This window comes from Musca vetustissima, unplaced genomic scaffold (genome assembly GCF_032173495.1).
Source record: "Musca vetustissima isolate MV318-11 ecotype Yass unplaced genomic scaffold, APGP_CSIRO_Mvet_v1 utg6577, whole genome shotgun sequence".
Lineage (NCBI taxonomy): Eukaryota > Metazoa > Arthropoda > Insecta > Diptera > Muscidae > Musca > Musca vetustissima.
In genome coordinates, this window is record NW_026877114.1 from 115,487 (window position 1) to 137,749 (window position 22,263).

Below are 22,263 nucleotides of genomic sequence, written 5' to 3' on the forward strand. Positions count from 1 at the left end.
CTTATATCTGTGAGGCGTCAAAATTCCCAAGTCCTAAAAAAATCGCGATAAAGCATCAATATAATGCGTGCCATTGATATCCATATCAGAAGTTCTAAAATAAATAATAAAAAATCGTCACTGATAATCGGCCGAAGAAGTCGGCCAAGTTTATAAAATTCCTAGGATGCCGCAACGGCACGATCAATTGCATGTTGTAACTGCGACGTGAAACAACATGCATAGTTTAGGCGGTATTCTGTGTGTGGGCCTGATGGTCGTGCTCCTGTCAGCAGGACCTGCTTATGCTGGTGTTCGTGGTAGGCCACCATTGTACCGCGAAACGGGTAATTTGGAAAATCCCACAGCTCGTTTGCAGCAACGTGCCGAAGATTTAAATTATCGCCTGCCGAATAACACCATACCCCTACACTATGAAGTCGAATTCACCACCAATGTCCATGATGGTACCAGGGAATTTTCGGGTATTGTTAAAATTGATATAAATGTGGTGGAACCAACGACAAGTGTGGTCCTGCATGCCCGACAATTAACCATTAAATCGGCTAAAATTCAAAGTTCAACCTCGGCTAGTGAAGATTTGAATATTGCCTTCGAAGAAGAACGTGAATTTTTAACTTTGTCACGTAAAACTTCGGAGAATTTCCCCAAGGATAGCAAATGGACAGTGACGGTGGAATATGAAGGTCTATTGCGTCTCGATATGGGTGGTTTCTATTTGTCCACCTATACCGATGAAAATGGAGAGACGAGGTGAGTTTTTCGGAATAAAAAAAAAGAAATTTTCCTCCTCTCCCAAGTGTTTATTGACCCTTCGGAACCCTGATCCTGACTAAATTGCATTTTTATTTTCCTTTCACTAGATATTTAGCTACCACCCAGTTCGAAAGTACCGAGGCCCGTCACGGTTTCCCCTGTTACGATGAGCCCAGCAAGCGTGCCACATTCACCATTATCATCAATCACAGTCCCACCTATAACGCCATCTCAAATATGCCTGTTAATGAAGAGGCCACTACGTGAGTTAATTTTCTCTTCCCTGCGGTACCTCAAGCCCAAAATTATATTTTTTTTTTCGATTATCTCTCCCCTCCCCATTTAGTGTCGGCAGAACAGTTTTCCAGCCCACACCCATTATGCCCAGTTATTTAATTGCCTACGTCATATCCGACTTCGAATATACCGAAGGTGTTTTGGGTGGTGTGCCGCAGCGCATCTACTCGCGACCCAATGCCAAACATGAACAAGAATGGGCTTTGGTTTCGGGTATGCTGATCGTGGAGCGTTTGGGTGAATATTTCAATATTCCATATATGTTGCCGAAATTGGATCAAGCAGCTATACCTGATTTCTCTGCCGGTGCTATGGAAAACTGGGGTTTGGCCACATACCGTGAAGCGTATTTGCTGTACAACAAGGAAACCTCAACCGTTGGCACTCAAACCTCCATTGCCACAGTTATTGCTCACGAATTGGGTCACTTTTGGTTCGGTGATTATGTAGCCATTAGATGGTGGACTTATACATGGCTGAAGGAAGGTTTTGCCACCCTCTTCGAGTACAAAACTACAGATGATGTAAGTAAAACAATTTTGATTTCCGATTTTATTACCTATACATAAAATTTTTTTTTTTTAATTTAGGCCTATCCTGAATGGGGTATTTGGCAACAATTCCACACCGATTCTTATCAATCAGCTTTGGTAAATGATGCCAACAGTTCTCCCCGCCCCATGACCCATTATGTGCAGACACCTTATGAGGTTGATAGTGTATTCGATTATGTATCATATGCCAAGGCCGGTTCCGTGTTGCACATGTGGAATCATGCCTTGACCGATCCAGTTTTCCGTAGAGGTTTACAGAACTATTTGGTTGCCAGGTAAGTTTTAGTTTTGGATTCACATCCAATCGAAATATTCCAATTTTGCAACTGTAGCATTTAGTTTATATAGTCAGATAAAGGGAACTTAAAAGTCTTCTTTAAAAAATCCACACCTCTGGCGGAGCTTGAAAAAAGTCTTCTTTAAAAATCAACGCCTCTGGTGGAACTTGAAAAAAGTCTTCTTTAAAAAATCCACGCATCTGGTGGACCATTAAAAAATATTCTTTAAAAAATCCGCGCCTATGTTGGTCCTTGAAAAAGTTTTCTTTAAAAAATCCGCGCCTATGTTGGTCCTTAAAAGAAGTCTTCTTTAAAAAATCCACGCATCTGGTGGACCATGAAAAAATAGTCTTTAAAAAATCCGCGCCTATGTTGGTCCTTGAAAAAAGTCTTCTTTAAAAAATCCACGCCTATGTTGGTCCTTGAAAAAAGTTTTCTTTAAAAAATACACGCCTATGTTGTTCCTTGAAAAAAAGAACTTCATTAAAAAATCCGCGCCTATGTTGGTCCTTGAAAAAAGTCTTCTTTAAAAAATCCACGCCTATGCTGGTCCTTAAAAAGTTTTCTTTAAACATCCACGTCTCTTTTAAATTTGACCACTTGCCGATAATAATTGAACCTATAATTTTGGCACCGTAATTATGTTCCTCTCCATACCGGATATCCATATTGAACCCATTCTCTCTCCACTCTCTTTACAGCCAATATGACAGTGCCGTTGAAGAACAACTTTTCACTGCCATTCAAACAGCTGCCAAAGAAGAAAACTTCGTCCTACCCGCTGACATCGATGCTATGATGGGCTCTTGGTCACGTCAAGGTGGTTATCCCGTGTTGACTGTCGAACGTAACTACGAAGATGGCTCCTTTACCGTCAGTCAAAAGCAATTCTTTAACGATGAAAAATTGCAATCGGACAAAACTTGGTATGTTCCCTTCAATTATGCCTCGAAATCGAAATCAGATTTCCGTGATACCAGAGCTACCAACTACTTGATGAAGGTGCCCAGCGCAGAGGTCAAGGCCAATTTGGGCAAGGATGAATGGTTGATTTTGAACAAACAATCCACTGGTTTCTATCGTATCAATTACGATGTGGAAAATTGGCGTCTAATTGCTGAGGGTCTGCGCGAAAATCCTTACAGGATTCATCCACGCAATCGTGCCCAGTTGATGCATGATGCTTATCGTTTCACGTTGTCTAACCGTTTGCCACATTCCGTTCTCTTGGATTTGTTCACCTATTTACCGCAGGAAGATCAATATGCTCCCTTGTCCACGGCCAATGCTATTATCAATGTCTATAATCGTTACTTGAACAGTGATGCCAGATATTCGGATTTCCAAAACTTCTTGGCCGAAATGATCGGTCCCGTCTATGAAAAAATTGGTGCCAATGATTTTGATGCTGACCAACATATGCAGAAATTCGCCCGCAGCTCGGTCATCAATATGGCCTGTTTGGCTGGTGTCAGGAGCTGTCTCGTGGATACCAACAATAAATTGAAGGATTTAATGGAACAGGGTACCCCCGTTGAACCCAATGTTAAAACTCAAGTCTTCTGCCATGGTCTTAGACAATCCGCTGATGATGTGTTCCAATACTATTTCGGAACCCTTGAACAATCCTCCGATGCGACATTCCGTCGCTTGCTCATCAGTTCGTTGGGTTGCTCCCAAAACGAAAAGCAATTGAAATTCTATTTGGAAAGTTCAATTGATCAAAACAACAAATTGCTCACCGCTGAACGTACCACCATTCTCAATCCCGTTTACTCACGTGGATCGGTCGGTTTGATGGCCACTTTTGATTTCCTCGATGGACACTGGAATGAATATGCCAATTTGAATGGAGGTTCTGGTAAACCTTTGGATACTGCTTTGCGTGGTATGTCCCAATATGTTATGAACAGCGAACAAGAGAAACGTCTATTGGCTTTGGTTGACAAAATCAAGGGCACCGGCCATGCCACCAGCAATTTGGAGTCCGCGGTCAAGACAAACATTGAAGCTAACAATAATTGGTTGAATGCTAATCGTGATCCATTGATGGATTGGTTCCAAGCCTATTACACCAAGAGTGGTAGTGCTGCAATTAGCGGTTCTACTATGGCCATTGGTACTCTTATGATGATGATTGTTTCTCGTTTATTTTAGATAATGTAGATAAAGTTTTAGTGTAATAAGGAACACGTCCAAAGGATATTCAAATACTTTGAAAATAAAAGAATTTTAAAAATATAATTCTGTTTTACTTATTTGTTAATATTGTTTTATTTTGTTTACTTTTTAAGTCCCCTTTAAATTAATATCAAATCACCAATAAACAATTATTTATAACCGTTAATATATTAGCAAACTTATCGCTGTTTTACATTGAGCGATAACATTGAGCCATAAACATTCATTTTTTATATTTCGACGTTGAAGTCTCCATATTTAAGAGAGATTACCTAATGGTCGGCCATATCTAAGACAGAGGCCTTAAGAACTTCGATAGTAATCATAAATATGTATGTATGTCATGTTTTTATATATTTTTGTTGAAATAATTATTGTATTATATAAATACATTTTAAAGCTTCGTAAAGCTTGGCCATCCCGAATCACCATGATGTGCACATTCAATATACCGAATATACATCGGCACCATTATAAGGGACCTATTGGAAAAAGGTGATATCATATCACTGACTATCACAGACTATCATTGGAAAATTGGCCTAGGATTCCGAACATACCGATCGTCAAAGTTATATGTGGGGCTTTTCCAAAATAAGGACATATGTTGATATTTGTTTTTGGTAGCAATATGTGTCACCCATAGATAACCCAATATATCTAATAGAGCCAATTCGATTAAAATCCTATAATCCTGAAACTTTAGCCAATATTGATAATTTTCGGTATGTTATAATTCAACCAAAAGAGAATCCCAAATAAAAAATTGCAACTATATTGTTTAAAAACCGTTCCCACAATATTGAAATTTGGAAGGCACTGTTATATAGGAGCTACAATAAAAGTGGATCAATATTATTCTTTCACCTTATGGTGCAGGTTATAAAAATAAGATCACCCAGTCTTTTAAGGCGAAAAAAATTAACGGCTATCAGTAGCCTCAAGTTATTAAGGCTAGATATTCGCTATTTCGAATTCGTCTCGCAAAAGGCCTATAAACAAAAGCGGTACCTAGTGTAACAGCTGTTATCGGTCAACAACATATTTTGGCTATTTAGCACTTTGTCGGGTGTTTGACCTCCAGAAGGTACATCGGTGTTTGCACTTGAGCTATTACAACTAAAGTGAGTGAACTATTAACCATTTGGTAATTACTCCATTAAATATCAATATAGATAAAATAATAAAAAGTTTAGATAAAATAATTCAGCAGAAATTTGGAATTAACCCTTTGAGCCCCGAATTTTTTCCGTAGTCATAGATCAATTTTATGTTCACAGATTTAATGCATCTATCCTAGATAGGTTATAGACAAAATTTGAGATCGCTACATCCTTGCATTCGGTAGATACAGTACATTCCTTCTGAAAAATGAAAGCCCAATATCAAGAAAACCAAATGAAAAATCGAAGAAAAAATCATTTTAAATTATTCTCTATATTCATTTTCACAAGAATCAAAAATAATTCTGATGACAGAATTTATACATTTCTAATGCGAAGCGATTTAAATAATTTGGACTGTATACACAAATTAGTACTGTACACATTTTTGCCCTCTTCTCTACATTGAAAAGCTCATAACTTTACCAAAAATTTGAATTTTTTTGATTTTTCTTTTGATATGTGTCGTCGATAATCAGGTCTTGACGTATGAAATACAAAGAATATATATCTACTAGCTACATATGAAATATAAGCTGTAAAACATTTTGTTGCCTGTGGGCAACATTGGGCCACAAAGGGTTAAGGTTACTGTTGAAGATTGAGCTATAGAGACATATTTGGAAGTTCGTATTTATGTGTACGAAAAGTACTCGAAACCCTAAATTTGGAATAATGTTTGCTGTTGGAATATAGAATTGAGATATGGAAGCATAGTGCTTATGTGTACTAAATGGTACTATATTTGGTACAACTTGATTAGATGTGAAAAATTAAAAAAATACTGTTAAAGTGTAGGATAGGATGAGTTAGTTTAGAAAATTCTTAATTATGAAAACAAATAGTACTAAATGGTACCAAATAGTTTCAAATTGTTTTTGTGTGAAAGGATAGGACTGAAATCCTGAAATTTAGAATTTAAATTACAGTTGAAGAACAGGAGTTCGGATATGATATGGTAGTATTGAAAATTCTTAATTATGTGTACTAATTACCACATAATTAGTACTAATTATATGGTACTATATTTGGCACAATTTTTGGGTGAACGGATAGAGATGGAAAACTTAAGTTTGTAATGGAAAATACAGTTTGTAATGGAATTTTGTAAAATTAAGGTTGGAGTGTAGGATTGAGACATTGTGGTAGTTTTGAAAATGCGTAATTATGTGTACTAAATGGTACTACGTTTAATACAATTGAAAACTTATATTTGAAAATAAAATTACTGTTAGAGTACAGGAATGAGACAGCGTTGGAAATTCTAACTCATAAATACGAAAAGTACTAAATATGGTAAATTTGGATATATGTGAACATGGATAGTGCTGAGATCCTGAAATTGATTATTACAATTACTGCAGCAGTGTGGAATTGAGGAGGTTTTAGAAACTCATACTTACGTCTATGAAAAGGTATAAATGGTACAATTTGAATGTTGAGGAACGGATAAAGGTGGGATCTTTAAATGTGGACTTAAGGGTATTATTGGGGTGCATGACTAATGTAGTTTTGGAAATTCGTATTTATGGACTCTGACGAACGGGTAGAACTCGAATCCTGAAATTTGCAACATAGGTTACTATGGGAGTGTAGGAAAAGTATCGTATGCTACCAAATGTGGCACAATTTAGTGAACCGGCAGAGCTGGAATTCTTAAATGTGGACTTATGATTACTATTTGAAATCAGGTTTGGAATATTTAGGTAGGTTTTGGAATATGGGTACGAAAAGTACAGAATAGTACCAAAGCTCGTATAATTAGGTTTTTAATGAACAGAGTGAGCTGGAATTCTTAAATATACGATTAGTATTTGAAAGCTGGATTAAGGTAAATTTGAAAATTTGTACTTATGAGTACGAAAAGTTTAAAATTTGGTACAATTTGGACTTTGGTGGAATTAAGATTACAGTTACAATGTAGGATTAATGTAGTTTTAGAAATTTTTATTTATGAGTATGAAAAGGACTAAATGGTACTAAAATTGGAACAATTTGGATTTAGCTGAGATTTGGAGTTTAGATAAGTGTTGAAGTGTAGTATTGAGTTATGGAGACATCTTTGGAAACTCGAATTTATGCCTACGAATTGTAAATGGACTAGAAAATTTACTAAATTTGGATCAATTAGGATTTGGTTAACCGAGAGAAATGGAAACTTTAAATTTAGAATGTGGGTCACTGACAGAGAGTTAAAAAAAGGATCAAAAGGGTTTTTGGTACTAATTGGTACTAAACTTAGTGGTGGTGATGGTATGGAGGTAGTCGTGAAAATGTGTACTTATGTGTTCGAAATGTGCTAAATGGAACTAAATGTGGAAGATGTACGTTTTGCTAAACTATATAATTGGAATTCAGATCTATTTTTAATCTGTATAATATAAATAAGAAATATTTTGAGTATTTAATACGATCCCAATGGGAAGTTCGTTTCGTTGGCGCCTGACTTCGTGTTCAACAAGGCATTTGCAGACAACTACAATACAAATGCATTGTTGAGCACGAAGTCAGGCGCCAACGAAACGAACTTCTCATTGGGGTCGTATCGCTGGTAACGTAAGAACTTCGAATTGTCACAAGAGACATTTGGGTATGAAAGGTTTTTTGTAAAGAAGCAATAAATATCTTCTGGGGAGAATATCCCAACAAAAAACTAAGGGAACTGATGAGGATCAGTGGCGAGATCCGAAACTATAGTCTTCCCTGCCTTACCCCTCGGCGGACAATGCCATACATTCCCCACTAATAAATAGTTGTTTTTATAAAAACAAAAAACTGGGATTCAGCCTGACTATTTTGAAAACACAAATTAGAAATGGTATCCCAAATAACCCGCCAACACTGCTGAAATATGAAAAAGATTTTGGAAAATAGTGCTTATTTGAATGAAGAATACTTAATAGTAATAAATTGGATATTAAATGTATGAATAGGGGTGGTATTCAGAACTATAGTACAACAAATTATACAGTATTCACGATTTCCGTATGAAATACATTTTTTGTATTCTCTTTCTGTATACGAAGTAGCGGGTTCTTTGCTAGTTTACTATATATGAGAATTGATATGGTAAATTGACTCCGGATCCTTGTAAATATTTATACCCTGACAACAACTACATACAATGTATTACGGGATTACGAATGTAATTATCAATAAAATTATTGTTTTCAAAGTCTAGTCTATAATTTGTAATCTATATTACAGTATCACGTGCCGAACCATGAAATCGATCATACGCTAATGCATTCTAATCTATAGGCAAATGAAATGTTAATTTATGTGGCCATTATTAAATTGTTAATAATTCCACATTTCATAGACGCCAATATCAAATGTTATCGATTGATAATCTTAAAGAATCATTATAGTAAACTGATAATATGTTTTAGTATTCCGATACCAGATGGCACTGTAGGTCATAGATTGATGAAATTAAAAATTTAATGTTCAAGAATATGTTCAGAAAATAGGCGTGGATTTTTAAAGAATATTTTTTAAAGGACAAAATATGAGTGTGGATTTTTAAAGAATATTTTTTAAAGGATAAAATATGAGCGTGGATTTTTAAAGAATATTTTTTAAAGGACTCAAGCAAGGCGTGGATTTTTTAAAGGACTCAAGCAAGGCGTGGATTTTTTAAAGGACTCAAGCAAGGCGTGGATTTTTTAAAGGACTCAAGCAAGGCGTGGATTTTTTAAAGAATATTTTTTCAAAGGACCCACAAGGCGTTGGTTTTTTAAAGAATATTTTTTCGAGGACCAAAAAGGCGTGGATTTTAAAGAATATTTTTTAAAGGACAAAATATGAGCGTGGATTTTTAAAGAATATTTTTTAAAGGACAAAATATGAGCGTGGATTTTAAAGAATATTTTTTAAAGGACAAATATGAGCGTGGATTTTTTAAATAATATTTTTTAAAGGACAAATAATTTTTCCATGTTTGAAAAATATTTTTTTCAAAAGACAAATAATAGTTTTCGATTTTTTAATGATATTTTTAAAAAATATATATTTATTGTTTCCCAAACAAATATTCCACAAAATATACTTTTAGTTTTGCACAAGATGCCAAAACATTATTGCTCTTTTCAATGATTTTTTTAAAAATTATCACAATAGTTAAAAAGTTCTCCAATCGAGCCAAAAACAAAAAATCAATCAATTTTTAAGCTAATATCAAACAGCAAAATACTCACACACACCCATGATGCCTTTTGATTAGTTAACAATCGATTATTTATGGTTTATTAGCGTAACGATTTATTAAAGTACCAAATAGGAAGATAATATTTTTTTGGGGTAAACCAAAAAACAAAAAAAAGTTCAAAAACATAAACATTTTCAAATTCTCAAATGACATAGCCTAATCGCTTTCACTGTTATTTAGCCGAAGAATTAAAAGCAATAAAAATGTTGATATCGATAAGATAGAAATGTCTGAAGAAAATCTGCTATATAAAATACCAAAAACGAAAAAGATTTCTTTTGAGATTAGAAACGCAACGTCAGAGATAAATTCAATGAGCGTTAGGTTTTTTTTAAGAATTTCACAATAATCAGTATTTTTTATGAAAATTAATTGTTTTATATATCCAGAAAAAAGGTTTACAATATATTATCGAATACTAATTATGATTTAATTTGATTGATTGTAAAGATATAAACAAATGTTTGAGATATTAAAACATAAATCTGAAAATTTTTATATTTAATGACATCGTTATGCCATACTAGTATCGACAAATTTGGTTTTATTTTGGTTTTTATTTTTTATAGATATAGTAAAGTATTGTCAAAGTATCATTAAAAGAATTTTGTAATTGAAATTCCTCCTAATATTTATTTGATAATAGTATACCCAACATAAACAGGTGGTAATGGTATAATAAGTAATTTGACCCAGAACTGTATAACATCCTAAACTAAAGGTCCTATCCTACCTAAATATATGCAGATCATCATAAAAAACTACATTATATTTTCAAAAAGAAAGATCTTTTGTGTCTTATATTTCAGGATGTTCGGATTATAATTATATCATAGATATTGAAATGTTTTTTAATCTCAATTGTTGGCCGATCACCACCATTTTATGTTTTGCGAGAATTAGCATTTTTTTTATTAAATTTAAACTTTTTAAAAAATATGATTTTTTGTGGGTTAGGTTCCAGACATGATGGATCTTAATATTTGATAGTTGCTCCAAATCTATGGCTTGTATAAATATAAAGGTATCTTATGTCTAGAAGTTGCCTCTTAGACATTTTCGGATTTATGTCCTTAACTTTGTTGGCGGGCATGACAACTCCTCACTGGAACATCGGAATCCGAAATCTCATATGAACTAGGATTATTGTCATCGCTGAAAAATGAACAAATTGGCGGACGTTTGAAGTTTTTGAGTTATCGTGCCCCCATTCGTAAAAATGTTGTTTCGAGAAAAACAAATTAAAAGTTGGAGAAGCTCTTCAGCCGTTGCTTGATGCTGACACAATAAATCGGCTATATCTTCAAGAGTTGTTGAGATTTGCACTTGAAATTTTATAGAGAATTACTGTAGGTCCGAATCAAATCAAAAGCCAAAATATTTTTTTTTTATTTTGAAACTTAGAATGGTTGGGTCCCCTTAATATAGCTTTCATGTTGTGCCATGTTTTGGAAGCTATCTTCGAACTTGGTCTAGATGGACCATTCAATGGAAAAAAATCAGATACTTCATATGCAAATTACAAGATTTCAAAATTATAGAGTGGATCGATGGCCCCAATCTTCGATATTTATCTACGTTTGTTAATAATACAACAAAGTAGGAATGAAATTGAATATTTCTTCGGTTCATATAATATTTAGAGATTTCCAAAATTGCGAGCCTTGTAGGGAATGTACTAGATAGAGTTCAAAAGCCATATTTTAAGCAGAATTACGACCATTTTGTGGCGTTAGCACCAGTAGAAGTGGATCAGTATCTCATGTTTTCAATGCGAAAAGTTTGGATGAAATCTAGATTCCAAATTGTCTGAAAATAATATTTCGATGAGGCACATTAGCCATAAGGTTGAGGGTCTACAAATGGTAAAAATATCTTTCGGTTACAGTACGCAATGCTAAAGCTTTTTTGGTTCGTCGGACCGGTATACAGAAATTGATGGGAATATCCAATCCGATTACCAAATATTTCAATAAAATATTTCTTGACTGTATCCACCTCGGTAGCTAGGGAAACCCTAGAGTTATGGTCCTCCCTTCCTTTTTCGAAAATGAAGGGGGCCCAACACTTACGACGAGATGATTAATACTTTATTATTGTCGGGATAAGATGTTGGTATTGATCTGGAGGACGTTTACTTTCAACAAGACGACGCTAAGTGGTGCCGGTAAGGTTTCCGGACCGTAATAAATTTCAAAGATGTGATTACAAACTTTTTTCTTTGGGGTCACTTGAAAGATAAAATCTATGCTAACAGCCCAACCTTAATTCAAGACCTCATAATAACGAGCATAATCATAATAATTATGTTTCTCAAAGGATAAACTAGTAATGAAAGTTGTAAAGTCGAACAGGGTCGACTATATGATAACCATCTCCACTTTTTTCTACTTTATAAGTATATCGAAAGCAAACTTGATACACCGAATAACGTATGGCAAACTGTTCAAAATTTAATCTCAATCAGACACCCGTTCGAAATATATATGGAAGCTATGACTGTATCTGCACCAATTTCAAAAAAAAAAAGCAATAACGTTATTCTAGTCTCAATTTTATACGTTTTGCAAAATTTCGTGTCAATCGGACAGACATTAGGGGTTTGGTGCACCATTTACCCAAAATCGGATGAAAATATGTGGAAGCTATATCTATATCTGAATCGAAATTTGCCAGAGATTAATTTATAATAAATTGTGTGTCAATCCGACAAAACTTTGGGTCTTTATATGGGAGCTATATCTAAATCTGAACCGATTTTCACGAAACTTAATACACATCATTCTGGACTTTATTCAGTACGCTGTGCCAAATTTCGTCCAAATCGAAAGATATACAGGGACTTTGGTGCTTCATTTCATTAAATCGGACGAAAATATATATGGGAGCTACATCTAAATCTGAACCGAGTTTTCCAATTTCAATAGGGTTCGTCTTTGAGCCAAATAATTGAGATGTGCCAAATTTTTTTTTAATTAGGATCATAAATGCGATCTGTACTTTGTTTACAATTTAGCATGGAAAGACAGACAAATTGACACAGAAAGTGATTCTGTTTATATTCTCAAAAGGAACCATGTGCCCATCTCGTTTCCTTTCGCCTCTTACAAACATATGCACAAAGCCACAATACCCTGAACCACAATGTGGTGAAGGGTATAAAAACATTGTGACAAAACATATTCAATATAGGTTCGATGTTTCGGCAAAACCTCAATACAAGGATCTCGATCGATGTTGAAAATCCCCAGTACTATTTTTTTAGTTTCGTTTTAGTTCGATTTTTTGTTGTTGTGTTTTTGTTTTTTATCACTTTTATTTCAAACGATCGGAGAAAAAAATGTATTTTGCCTGAATCCCGTCAATATAGATCCATTGTTCTTTATTATAAAGTAGCTCGATGTGTTTTTTGCTTAAACGGTTCCTTGGCTTTGTCAAGTAATTCTATAAAAATACCAATGAATTTCTTAAAATTTTATCGATATTCACCTTATTTTGAACATAAGGCTTCCACAAAGCATCAGCATCTTACTGGTTAGTCCTTGTGTTAGTTTCTCTATTCATTGTTTATACCTTGCACAACTATTTTGTAAGGGTATTGAAGCTTTGTGGGGCCCAAAAGTTTGTAATGCCCTAGACCCACATTTTAGTGTATCAATCGTCATCGTCATATCTAAACTAGCTGAGTCGATCTGGACATGTGTGTCGATATGTCCATTATAATTTGTGTAGGCCACAGATACGAAAATTATGGGTGTATGTCCTTTTTGGGCCAATAAAGACTCCAATCGGTTTTGGCAATGATGTAATGGACCACAAACTTCATTCTCCTGTTTTACTGGTCGCTCTAAGAACTCAATGTTACAAAATTTTACACGGAAAAAGGGATCTGACCAAAAAACAAGCATGGCTTTTTCCATGATAATCGATCAATATTTAGCGGGTAAAATGAACTTTTGTGTTAAAACGGCAATTTGTATTACATGCCGTATATATTTATCTCTAAAGTACTTAGACAAAATAACTTAACAGTATATCCGAGATGAGTGGTTTACCTTTAAACCCATTATTGACCTATTACATTGATGTCAGTACTCGGATGTGGGAGTTATACGTAAATATTTAAAGATGTCTACGCATTATGACACTCTGAATCTGATGCCATTACCACACTAGAGGTTATCATCGAACAGAATAAAATTCTCAATTTTTAAAAGAATCGATAGTGTCGAAAAGTTTGTGGAACCAAATAATCAGTAAATTTTGCAAGAAAAATATTTATTTTTCTACGCAATGTTTTTTAAATAAAGTCTTCGTAACTTTGAAAATGCAGATTATTTTATTCCATGTTTTACCACTATTTTGTCTTAACTGATTTTATTTATTGTTACTATTTTAGCTTTTCATATCATACGATTAGTCATCGAATGACTAATATTTCGAATTAGTATTTCATATTAATAACGACGAATTGTATGTATTATGCTGTGACCTAGAGCAAGCCAACAAAAGTCCAAAATTTTAGTTCGATTATTGTTGCTTGCCTAAATATTGATTATGAGGAAAAATCCCCCTCAAAATAATTATCAATATTGTTAGTCAATTCAATGAATTATTAGTCATTAGTATTTGACGTGTTTTCCTTAAAAATATATGTTTTGTGCATCGGTATATTATTTTTAATTATTCGAACTTGATTTATATCGATTTTTAATCGCAGCGGGATAAGATTTGCAATAAGTGCAATCAAAGAAATAAAACTATTTTTCTTCATGAATAACAGATAAAGAATTAATAGAAAAAGAAAGTTTAGAAAATAAAGTTAATAGAAAAATAAAGTTTATCACGCCATAACTCAAAAAATTGAATTGAATGGCGAATTTTCCCTTATAGGATCTTACTATATTCGCCAAGGGATTTCATTCCTAAAAGAAACCAAAATATTGTTGCAATTTGTATAGGGATAACAAATATATTTTTTTGTGATTGTGTCTGTTTGAAATAGACAAATTTCAAGGTTTCTGAACGTCTTTCATTAAACGGTGGGAAATAGTGTATGTTTATTTATTTAAGCTCAAAAGTCGGACGGGGCCGACCATATGCCATATACCATTCACCACTTTGACAGTGTTTAAATAACACAGGTTTGCTGAAAGACCAGGGGTTTATAAAGATCAATGGGTCTTTATAAAGACTTATACTACTTATTCTCTCATTAGGGGTTTTCCTTATCCTTACTTTATTGAGTCGTAAACTAAATAAAGAAGAAGAGAAAACCGTATATACATTATGTAGAACTGCCAGATTCGTTTGAAATATTTACCCTGAATAGATTTTTTAACAGGATTTTAAGATAATAAACCCGAGTTTTTACCGCCTTTAAATTGTTATGCATATCATTAGAACATCAACCACGTTTTTGATCACATGTAATAAATCGATATTTCCTACAGGGTATGCTTAACGAAATAACATTATTATGTTTTTGGGAATTTTCACAAAAAACTATTGACAAAATTCTTGGAAAGCATTACTAAATAAATTCCATTGAAATTGTTAGAAATAATTATGAGTACCTATATGTGAATTTCATATGCTATCGCATATCGGTTTCTTAGTTATTTATACCCTCTGTTAATCTGTTATAATTATATAGGCATATTTTGTTGTGTTCATAATGTAGACGGCACAGCAAAATAACCAATACACACAAGCGGCCTTTATACATAATGATAAAATTTGATTTAAATTATGTGCATGATACCCCCTAATTTTCAGTATTTTGGGGTTCTTGAGCGCGTTTTTCAAATATGCTCTTCATCCTCGATGCTTGATTGTCAAAAATCGGTTAGAAATGCCTCTATACACATATTCAATACCAAACATCCTAAGAATGTGTAAAATTAGAAGATTCTATGTTTAATATAGCGAATTGATCACGATCAATAGCATACGGACTCACATGGCTAAATCAATATGGAATTTTATTCTAATCACTGGTTTAAACAGCTCACGCAATTTTCGTGATTTGTTTCAGTGTCAAAAATTTTCAGTTTGGTCTATAATTTAAAGTTGTCTTGGAAAATTAACCGAAGATGTAGTTATTTATCGAAAAATGTGGTTCAGCAATGAATCTCACTTTTGGCCGAATTGTCGATTTTGGAGTGAAGACAAGCCAAAGGCATTGCAAAGCCCACCACCATGTATACAGACAAAATCACAGTTTATTGCGTTTTATGGGCTGGGGGCATCATCGGATCGCACTTCTTTAAATATGCTCCAAATCGTAAAGTAACTGTAAACATTGAGTGCTACCGTGATATTGATATTCAAAATTGGACTAAGCGAATAGGCCATTTAAGGGGCAGTCGCCGTCCTCATTTGCATGAAAGAAACTTCAAATATTAAATTTTATAATATAAAATTTTCTTCATTTTATTTATTTATTTTTTTTATACCCTTCACCACACTGTGGTACAGGGTATTATGTCTTTGTGCATATGTTTGTAACAGGCAAAAATAATCGAGATAGACCCATGGTTCCTTTTGAGAATATACATAGAATCACTTTCTAAGTCGATTTATGCATGTCCGTCCGTCCGTCTGTCTGTCCATGTTAAATTGTAAACAAAGTACAGGTCGCATTTATGATCCGAATTGGATGAAATTTGGCATAGGTCACTTATTCGGTCCAAGGACGAACCCTATTGAAATTGGGAAAAATCGGTTCAGATTTAGATATAGCTCCCATATATATATATAACCGATTTAATGTAAACGGTCCCTATATATCTTTCGATTTGCACGAAATTTTGTACAGCCTAATCATTTAGGTCTAGAAGGATGTCTGCCAAGTTTCGTAAACATCGGTCCAGATTTAGATATAGCTCCCATATATAGTTTCGTCCGATTTCAGGTAAATGGTGCCCCAAAGTCCCTATATATCTTTCGATTTGCACGAAATTTGACATAACGTACTAAATTGAGCCTAGAATGATGTCTGCCAACTTTCGAGAAAATCGGTCCAGACTTAGATATAGCTCCCATATATAGTTTCGTCCGATTTCATGTGAATGGTGCACCAAAGTCCCTATATATCTTTCGATTTGCACGAATTTTGGTACAGCCTAATCACTTAGGTCTAGAATGATGTCTGCCAAGTTTCGAGAAAATCGGTCCAGATTTAGATATAGCTCCCATATATAGTTTCGTCCGATTTCATATAAATGGTGCCCCAAAGTCCCTATATATCCTTCGATTTGCACGAAATTTGGCATAACGTACTTAATTGAGCCCAGAATGATGTCTGCCAAGTTTCTTGAAAATCGGTCCTGATTTAGATATATCTCCCATATATAGTTTCGTCCGAATTCATGTAAATGGTGCCCCAAAGTCCCTATATATCTTTTGATTTGCACAAAATTTGGTACAGCCTAATCATTTAGGTCTAGATTGTTGTCTGCCAAGTTTCGTGAAAATCGGTCCAGATTTAGATAGATATAGCCCTTTTTATTATAGATTGATTTTAAGTAATTGACGCACCATATATATTTTCGCCCGATTTCAAGTAAATTGGGCATCAAACTCCTCATGTTAGTCAGATTGACATCAAAGTTTGGACATCGTACAAAATTGAGCATAAAATTATATAGTTGCGTTTTCTAGAAGTACAGACATAGCCCAACGGATGACCTTTTTATATTTGTTTGAAGTCGATTTACATACTTTATGGATAGATCTAGGTAGATTCACATTTAGATAACTATCACATATTTTATTTCATCCAATTCCATGCTAATAGTCCTGTTTAATATACCCATAGTGGTGAAGGGTTTCATATAGTCGGCCCCGTCCGACTTTACTACTTTCCTTACTGGTTTTTTTTGAAAACATTCGTATAGCTCTTAATAACTCCTCAGGCCACTAATGATTTATTTTTATTTTACAGAAAAAAGTCTTCAATCGATTTTTGAATCCTCTTTAGAAAAATTTCATCTATCATATCATTTCTCAGTAAACTGAGGAGGGTTTTCTAAAACCCTCAGTTAAATGAAAATTGTTATCGGTATCTAAGGAATTTTTTCCTAAAGGAAAACCCTTCCTGATAACATTTTTCTAAACAAATAATCTTTTATAAATTTTGTGAAAATCCATTCTCTGACTATGATTACAAAAAATATGTACTCGGTTTCTGGCAATTTTCTTCTTATAAAAAATATGTCCTTAGTTTCTAGAGATTTTTCCCATAGTTTCTGACGAAAATCTGTCCTCTCCTCAGTGTCTTGTTTTATTGAGAAATACATATTTTATAGTATCTATAGAGTAAATTAATCCCCAGTATTTGAGTCTGAACCATTTGCTATAGAGAAAAATATGTTCTCGGTACCTGGATATTATTTTCTATAAAACAAATTGTCATATATTCCATAGAAAGAAATATTTCGTGCCAGAGAATTTTTCCTCCATTAACAAATAAGGCTCTGAGCAATTTATTTCTATACAAAACAAAAACAGTCGTCATTCACAGAGGATTTTTTCATTCTTTAGAAAACAATTATTTTATTGAAAACCCAGTAAAGAAAGTTCAAAAGTCGGACGCGGCCGACTATATGATAGCTTCACCACTTTGGGTATATTAAACAGGACTATTAGCATGGAATTGGATGAAATACCAAGTAAAAAAACTCAATGCACATACCATTCTGAAAACTATGAAAAATTGTATCTCAATCAGATTTTTTTTTTGTACCATTTGTATGAAATCGAGCAAAATAATGTATGTGGAACTATATGTAAATCTGGACCTAAGTGGCATATACCGTTTGATATTCTGCAGCACAGAGCGCTGTTCATAATTGTATTTCGTGTATATGGAACAGACGTAGGTATTCGGTGCACCATTTATCAAAAATCGAACGAAACTGTATATGAGAGCCCTATCTACATCTGAACCGATTTTCACAAAACGTCGTATAAATTAATAAGGACGTATCTCAATATGTCGTGCAAAATTTTGTACCGACCGGACAATCCTTGGAAGTTTGGTGCATCATTTGCCAAAAAATCGGTAAAGGGGATTTTCACAAAACTTCGTATACATCAAAGTGGACCTATTTTAACAAAACTTCATAAATATCAAACACGGACACAAAATTTTGTATCGATCGGAAAATATTGGTAGTTTGGTGCACAAATTACATATAATGTGATAAACTATATATGAGAGAAATATATCTAAAACTGAACCAATTTCATCCAAACTTCACGTACACTAAACTGGACTTAAGTTAGTACGATGTGAACAATTTTGTCTCAATCAGAAAAATATTGGAGTTTTGGTGCACAATTTACCTAAAATCGGACGAAACTATATATGGGAGCTATATCTAAATCTGAACCGAGTTGCACAAAACTTCGCACACATCAATCTGGACCTAATATAGTAAGATGTGCAAAATTTTGTCTCAATCGGACACATTTTGCGAGTTTGGTGCACAATTTACCTAAAATCGGTCGAAACTATATATGGGAACTTACTATACCTCAATTAGGTCCTAATTCAGTACGCTGTGCAATTTTTTTAATCGGAAAAATATTGGAAGTTTTCACCTAAAATCGGGAGCTATATCTAAATCTTAACCGATTTCCTTCAATTTCAATAGGGTTCGTCCTTGGGCCAAACAAATGGGCTGTGCCAAATTTCATTTAAATCGGATTATAAATGCGACCTGTACTTTGCTCACAAAAATACATGGACGAACGGACAGACAGACATACTAAAAATTGAAAAACATATAAAAAAGTAAAAAAAAATGTCATTCGGTGTTGCCGACAGATATATACCCCCAGCCTATGATGGCGGAGGTCTACGGAATTACACACAAATTTTATTATTATTATCAGTACCAGAAGAAGTGCTCCAATCTTCGGACTTAATCTAGACTTCGTAAAGATAATGGGTTGTGCAAAGTTTGGTTCATAACTGGCATTCCATTCTCTGACATTGGATTTACAAATATTGACCCTCTGTGGGGAGGTACCAGAAATAGTCCCATCCCATCTTCAAACTTGATCTAGGCTTGGTAAAGGTAATAAATTGTACAAAGTTTCATTAAAATCGGATAGTCCGTTTGCATGTTATTTTAAAATTAATTTAAAGCACAATTTTGACCATTTTGAGGGGGAGGTACCAGAAGGAGTAAACCGATATTCCCCACCTTCGAACTAAAACTAAGTTTGGAAGAAATATTAAGATGTGCAAAGTTTGAAGAAAATGGGTTGCTGCCTTTGAGAGTTATAGTGCACACCAGGCAGATAGGCTGACGGACATGTGTAAATCGAATCCAAATTTTCTAAAACGGATTTGGGTCCAAAGAAACATAGGGTAATTTTATAGAAAATATCTACTCTCTGTGCCTGATATTTTTTTCTTATAAAAATGGAAACTGTCATCTGCATCGGGGAATTTGTTGTGTAGTAAAAACTCAGGCATCATTGTCATTATTTTCTATAAAAAAATGTGTCTTAAATATCTGAAGACTTTTTAAATAAAAATAAATATATGTTCGACTATTTTTTTAAACAATGGTTTTCTACATGGAAAAAATTGATTTATTTTCTGTTTAATTTTTTTTTTTTTTTTTTTGTATCAACAAATATGTCAAATTATTCCCCACACAATCTAAGCATAATACTATTCCCTTCATATTAACCAATTTCACATAATGAATACCTTAGATTTCAATCACTAACTGTAATTCGAAACTAGGTCCTAAAATTTCGATTAGTAACCGAAATTCGAAACACGTACAGCGTTTGATAAACTTTAAGATGTGTCGAAAAATTATGTAACACATTAAGCACGTACATACATACTATCAGTACTGTCATAAATACTGATTTATGTTTTTTTACATTTTTTCGGTAATTTACAAGATATTTGACATGTTATAGGCCTTTATTTGTATAAATGAGTTGAGATAATGTTGGGCGCCACATTTAGTAAAGAAAATACTGTTTTGTAAAGAATCAAACTGTCACAAACCACAAAGAGATATTTAAAAATATATACACATTTTTCAATGCTTAAAAATCAACATTTAAAAAAATATTATTTTATTAATTTTTTGTAATTATCTATTTCTTTTTGAGAACCACTTAAATACAACAAATGGCTAGCGAATTTTTTTCTTTGTGGTCAAAGTTCACAGGCATAAGTGAATGTTTCCTTTTTTAAAAAACTGATAAGAATTTTTAGAAAAATTTTTAATACTTTCAGGAAGAAGAAAAATTTCGCAAGCTATATTTACGAACATCGGTGTAGGTTGGCGCGTGTATATATATTGGCAATACGAGCAATTTATATGACATGGAAAAAAGGCATAATTATTATGACGAGCAAACAAACCACCAACCAACCTGCTAGTCAACCAACCAACCGACCGACAGTGGAGCAATGAATGGCTAACAACAATTATTATTTGTTTGCCTCTTACCCGTTTGCTCACACCTTTGGCGATCTGCATTGCTAGCCAGGCAGTTAGTACTCACAATACGACATAATGTATTGTAAAATCAGCTAAACGACGATGTGGCCTTATCAGAGATGGCCCATAAAATACAATTCTTGAGATAACTTCAAATGAAATCGAAAAAACAAGAGTTGATATTTGTTATAAATACCACTGCTTTTGGCAGCTAGCTTTCAGTGGGCCGAAAGTTATTGGCCATATTTGCAGAATATAACACTCCTCGACAGCAAAGGATCCTGTAAAGAGGTGCGTATAAAAAAGGTGGAGATCAGGTGGAGAGAGTGAAGTGGAAAAATAAATAAATGAATGAAAAAACATAAAAAGTGTTTTAGTGAAATGTTGTGAAATACATTAGAGTTGGAAAAAAACTGGAAGAAAATATAATTATAAAAATGAAAAATATATGTTTTTAAAAATATATAAATATTTTAATATATAAAATAATAAATAATAAATAACATAAAATAATAAATAATATAAATATAATATAAAAAATCGAAGAAGTCAATTCATAAAAAAATATATATTTTAAAAAAATCTTCAATTTTAAACGTGTATTTCAATATGAGGTGTTTTTGGTATTCAAAGAAAAATTACTTATTTTGAGATAAAATATTCGATGTTTGGTAAAAATTAAATAATGAACCACGATATCAGCCAAATGAATAACACGAGGATTCTTACAGGGTCATATCCTTTTCATGAAATTGTGCATAATTTCATAATAAATAATTTAAAAAAAAATCTACAATTACAAATGTGTATTTCAATAAGAGAGATAATATATCGGATTTTAAATTTAGTATTGAACAACAATATCGGCCAACTGAGCAACACGAGGAGTCTTACAGGGTTATATCCTCTTCATAAATATTTGCATAACCAAATCGCTTAGTGGCTGTCCTAACCTCACTAATTCCATATTTGATTTCTTTAATTGCCGCTGGGCTATTAACATAATCCTTACATTTATAAAATATGTTCTTCCAAGGACCATTACAAGTTTAGATATTTTAAAAATATTTTTTTGCGTAGATTTTTAAAATACTTTTTCCAAAGACTATCAAAGGCGTAGATTTTTATACCCTACACAACTATGTTGTCAGGGTATTATAGCTTTGTGCAGCCCTAAAATTACAAATAACGCTGCAAAATATTGGTAATAGATCCACCTTTATGTATATTGATCGTCATATCTCGACTAGCTGAGTCGATCTAGACATGTGTGTCCGTCCGTCTGTCCATTATATTTTGTAAACACGATACAGGCTACAGTTATGGACCAATCTTCAC

General features: G+C 33.6%; 1 protein-coding gene across 1 annotated transcript; it reads left to right on the forward strand.

Moving 5' to 3' along the window:
* The first annotated feature begins 217 nt into the window (after positions 1-217).
* On the forward strand, positions 218-4,042 carry LOC133321681 (aminopeptidase N-like). The gene is made up of 5 exons (XM_061530763.1): positions 218-753; positions 864-1,019; positions 1,103-1,577; positions 1,644-1,882; positions 2,587-4,042. The coding sequence occupies exons 1-5, from the start codon at positions 218-220 to the stop codon at positions 4,040-4,042; spliced, it is 2,862 nt and encodes a 953-aa protein (XP_061386747.1).
* The last annotated feature ends 18,221 nt before the right edge of the window (positions 4,043-22,263 follow it).

What these genes read in the sequence shown, in the direction of transcription:
- LOC133321681 (XM_061530763.1), top strand. Translation starts at nt 218, where the DNA reads ATGCATAGTTTAGGCGGTATTCTGTGTGTGGGCCTGATGGTCGTGCTC. An exon ending in GATGAAAATGGAGAGACGAG is followed by an intron (nt 754 to 863) that starts GTGAGTTTTTCG and finishes TCCTTTCACTAG; the next exon opens with ATATTTAGCTACCACCCAGT. An exon ending in GTTAATGAAGAGGCCACTAC is followed by an intron (nt 1,020 to 1,102) that starts GTGAGTTAATTT and finishes CTCCCCATTTAG; the next exon opens with TGTCGGCAGAACAGTTTTCC.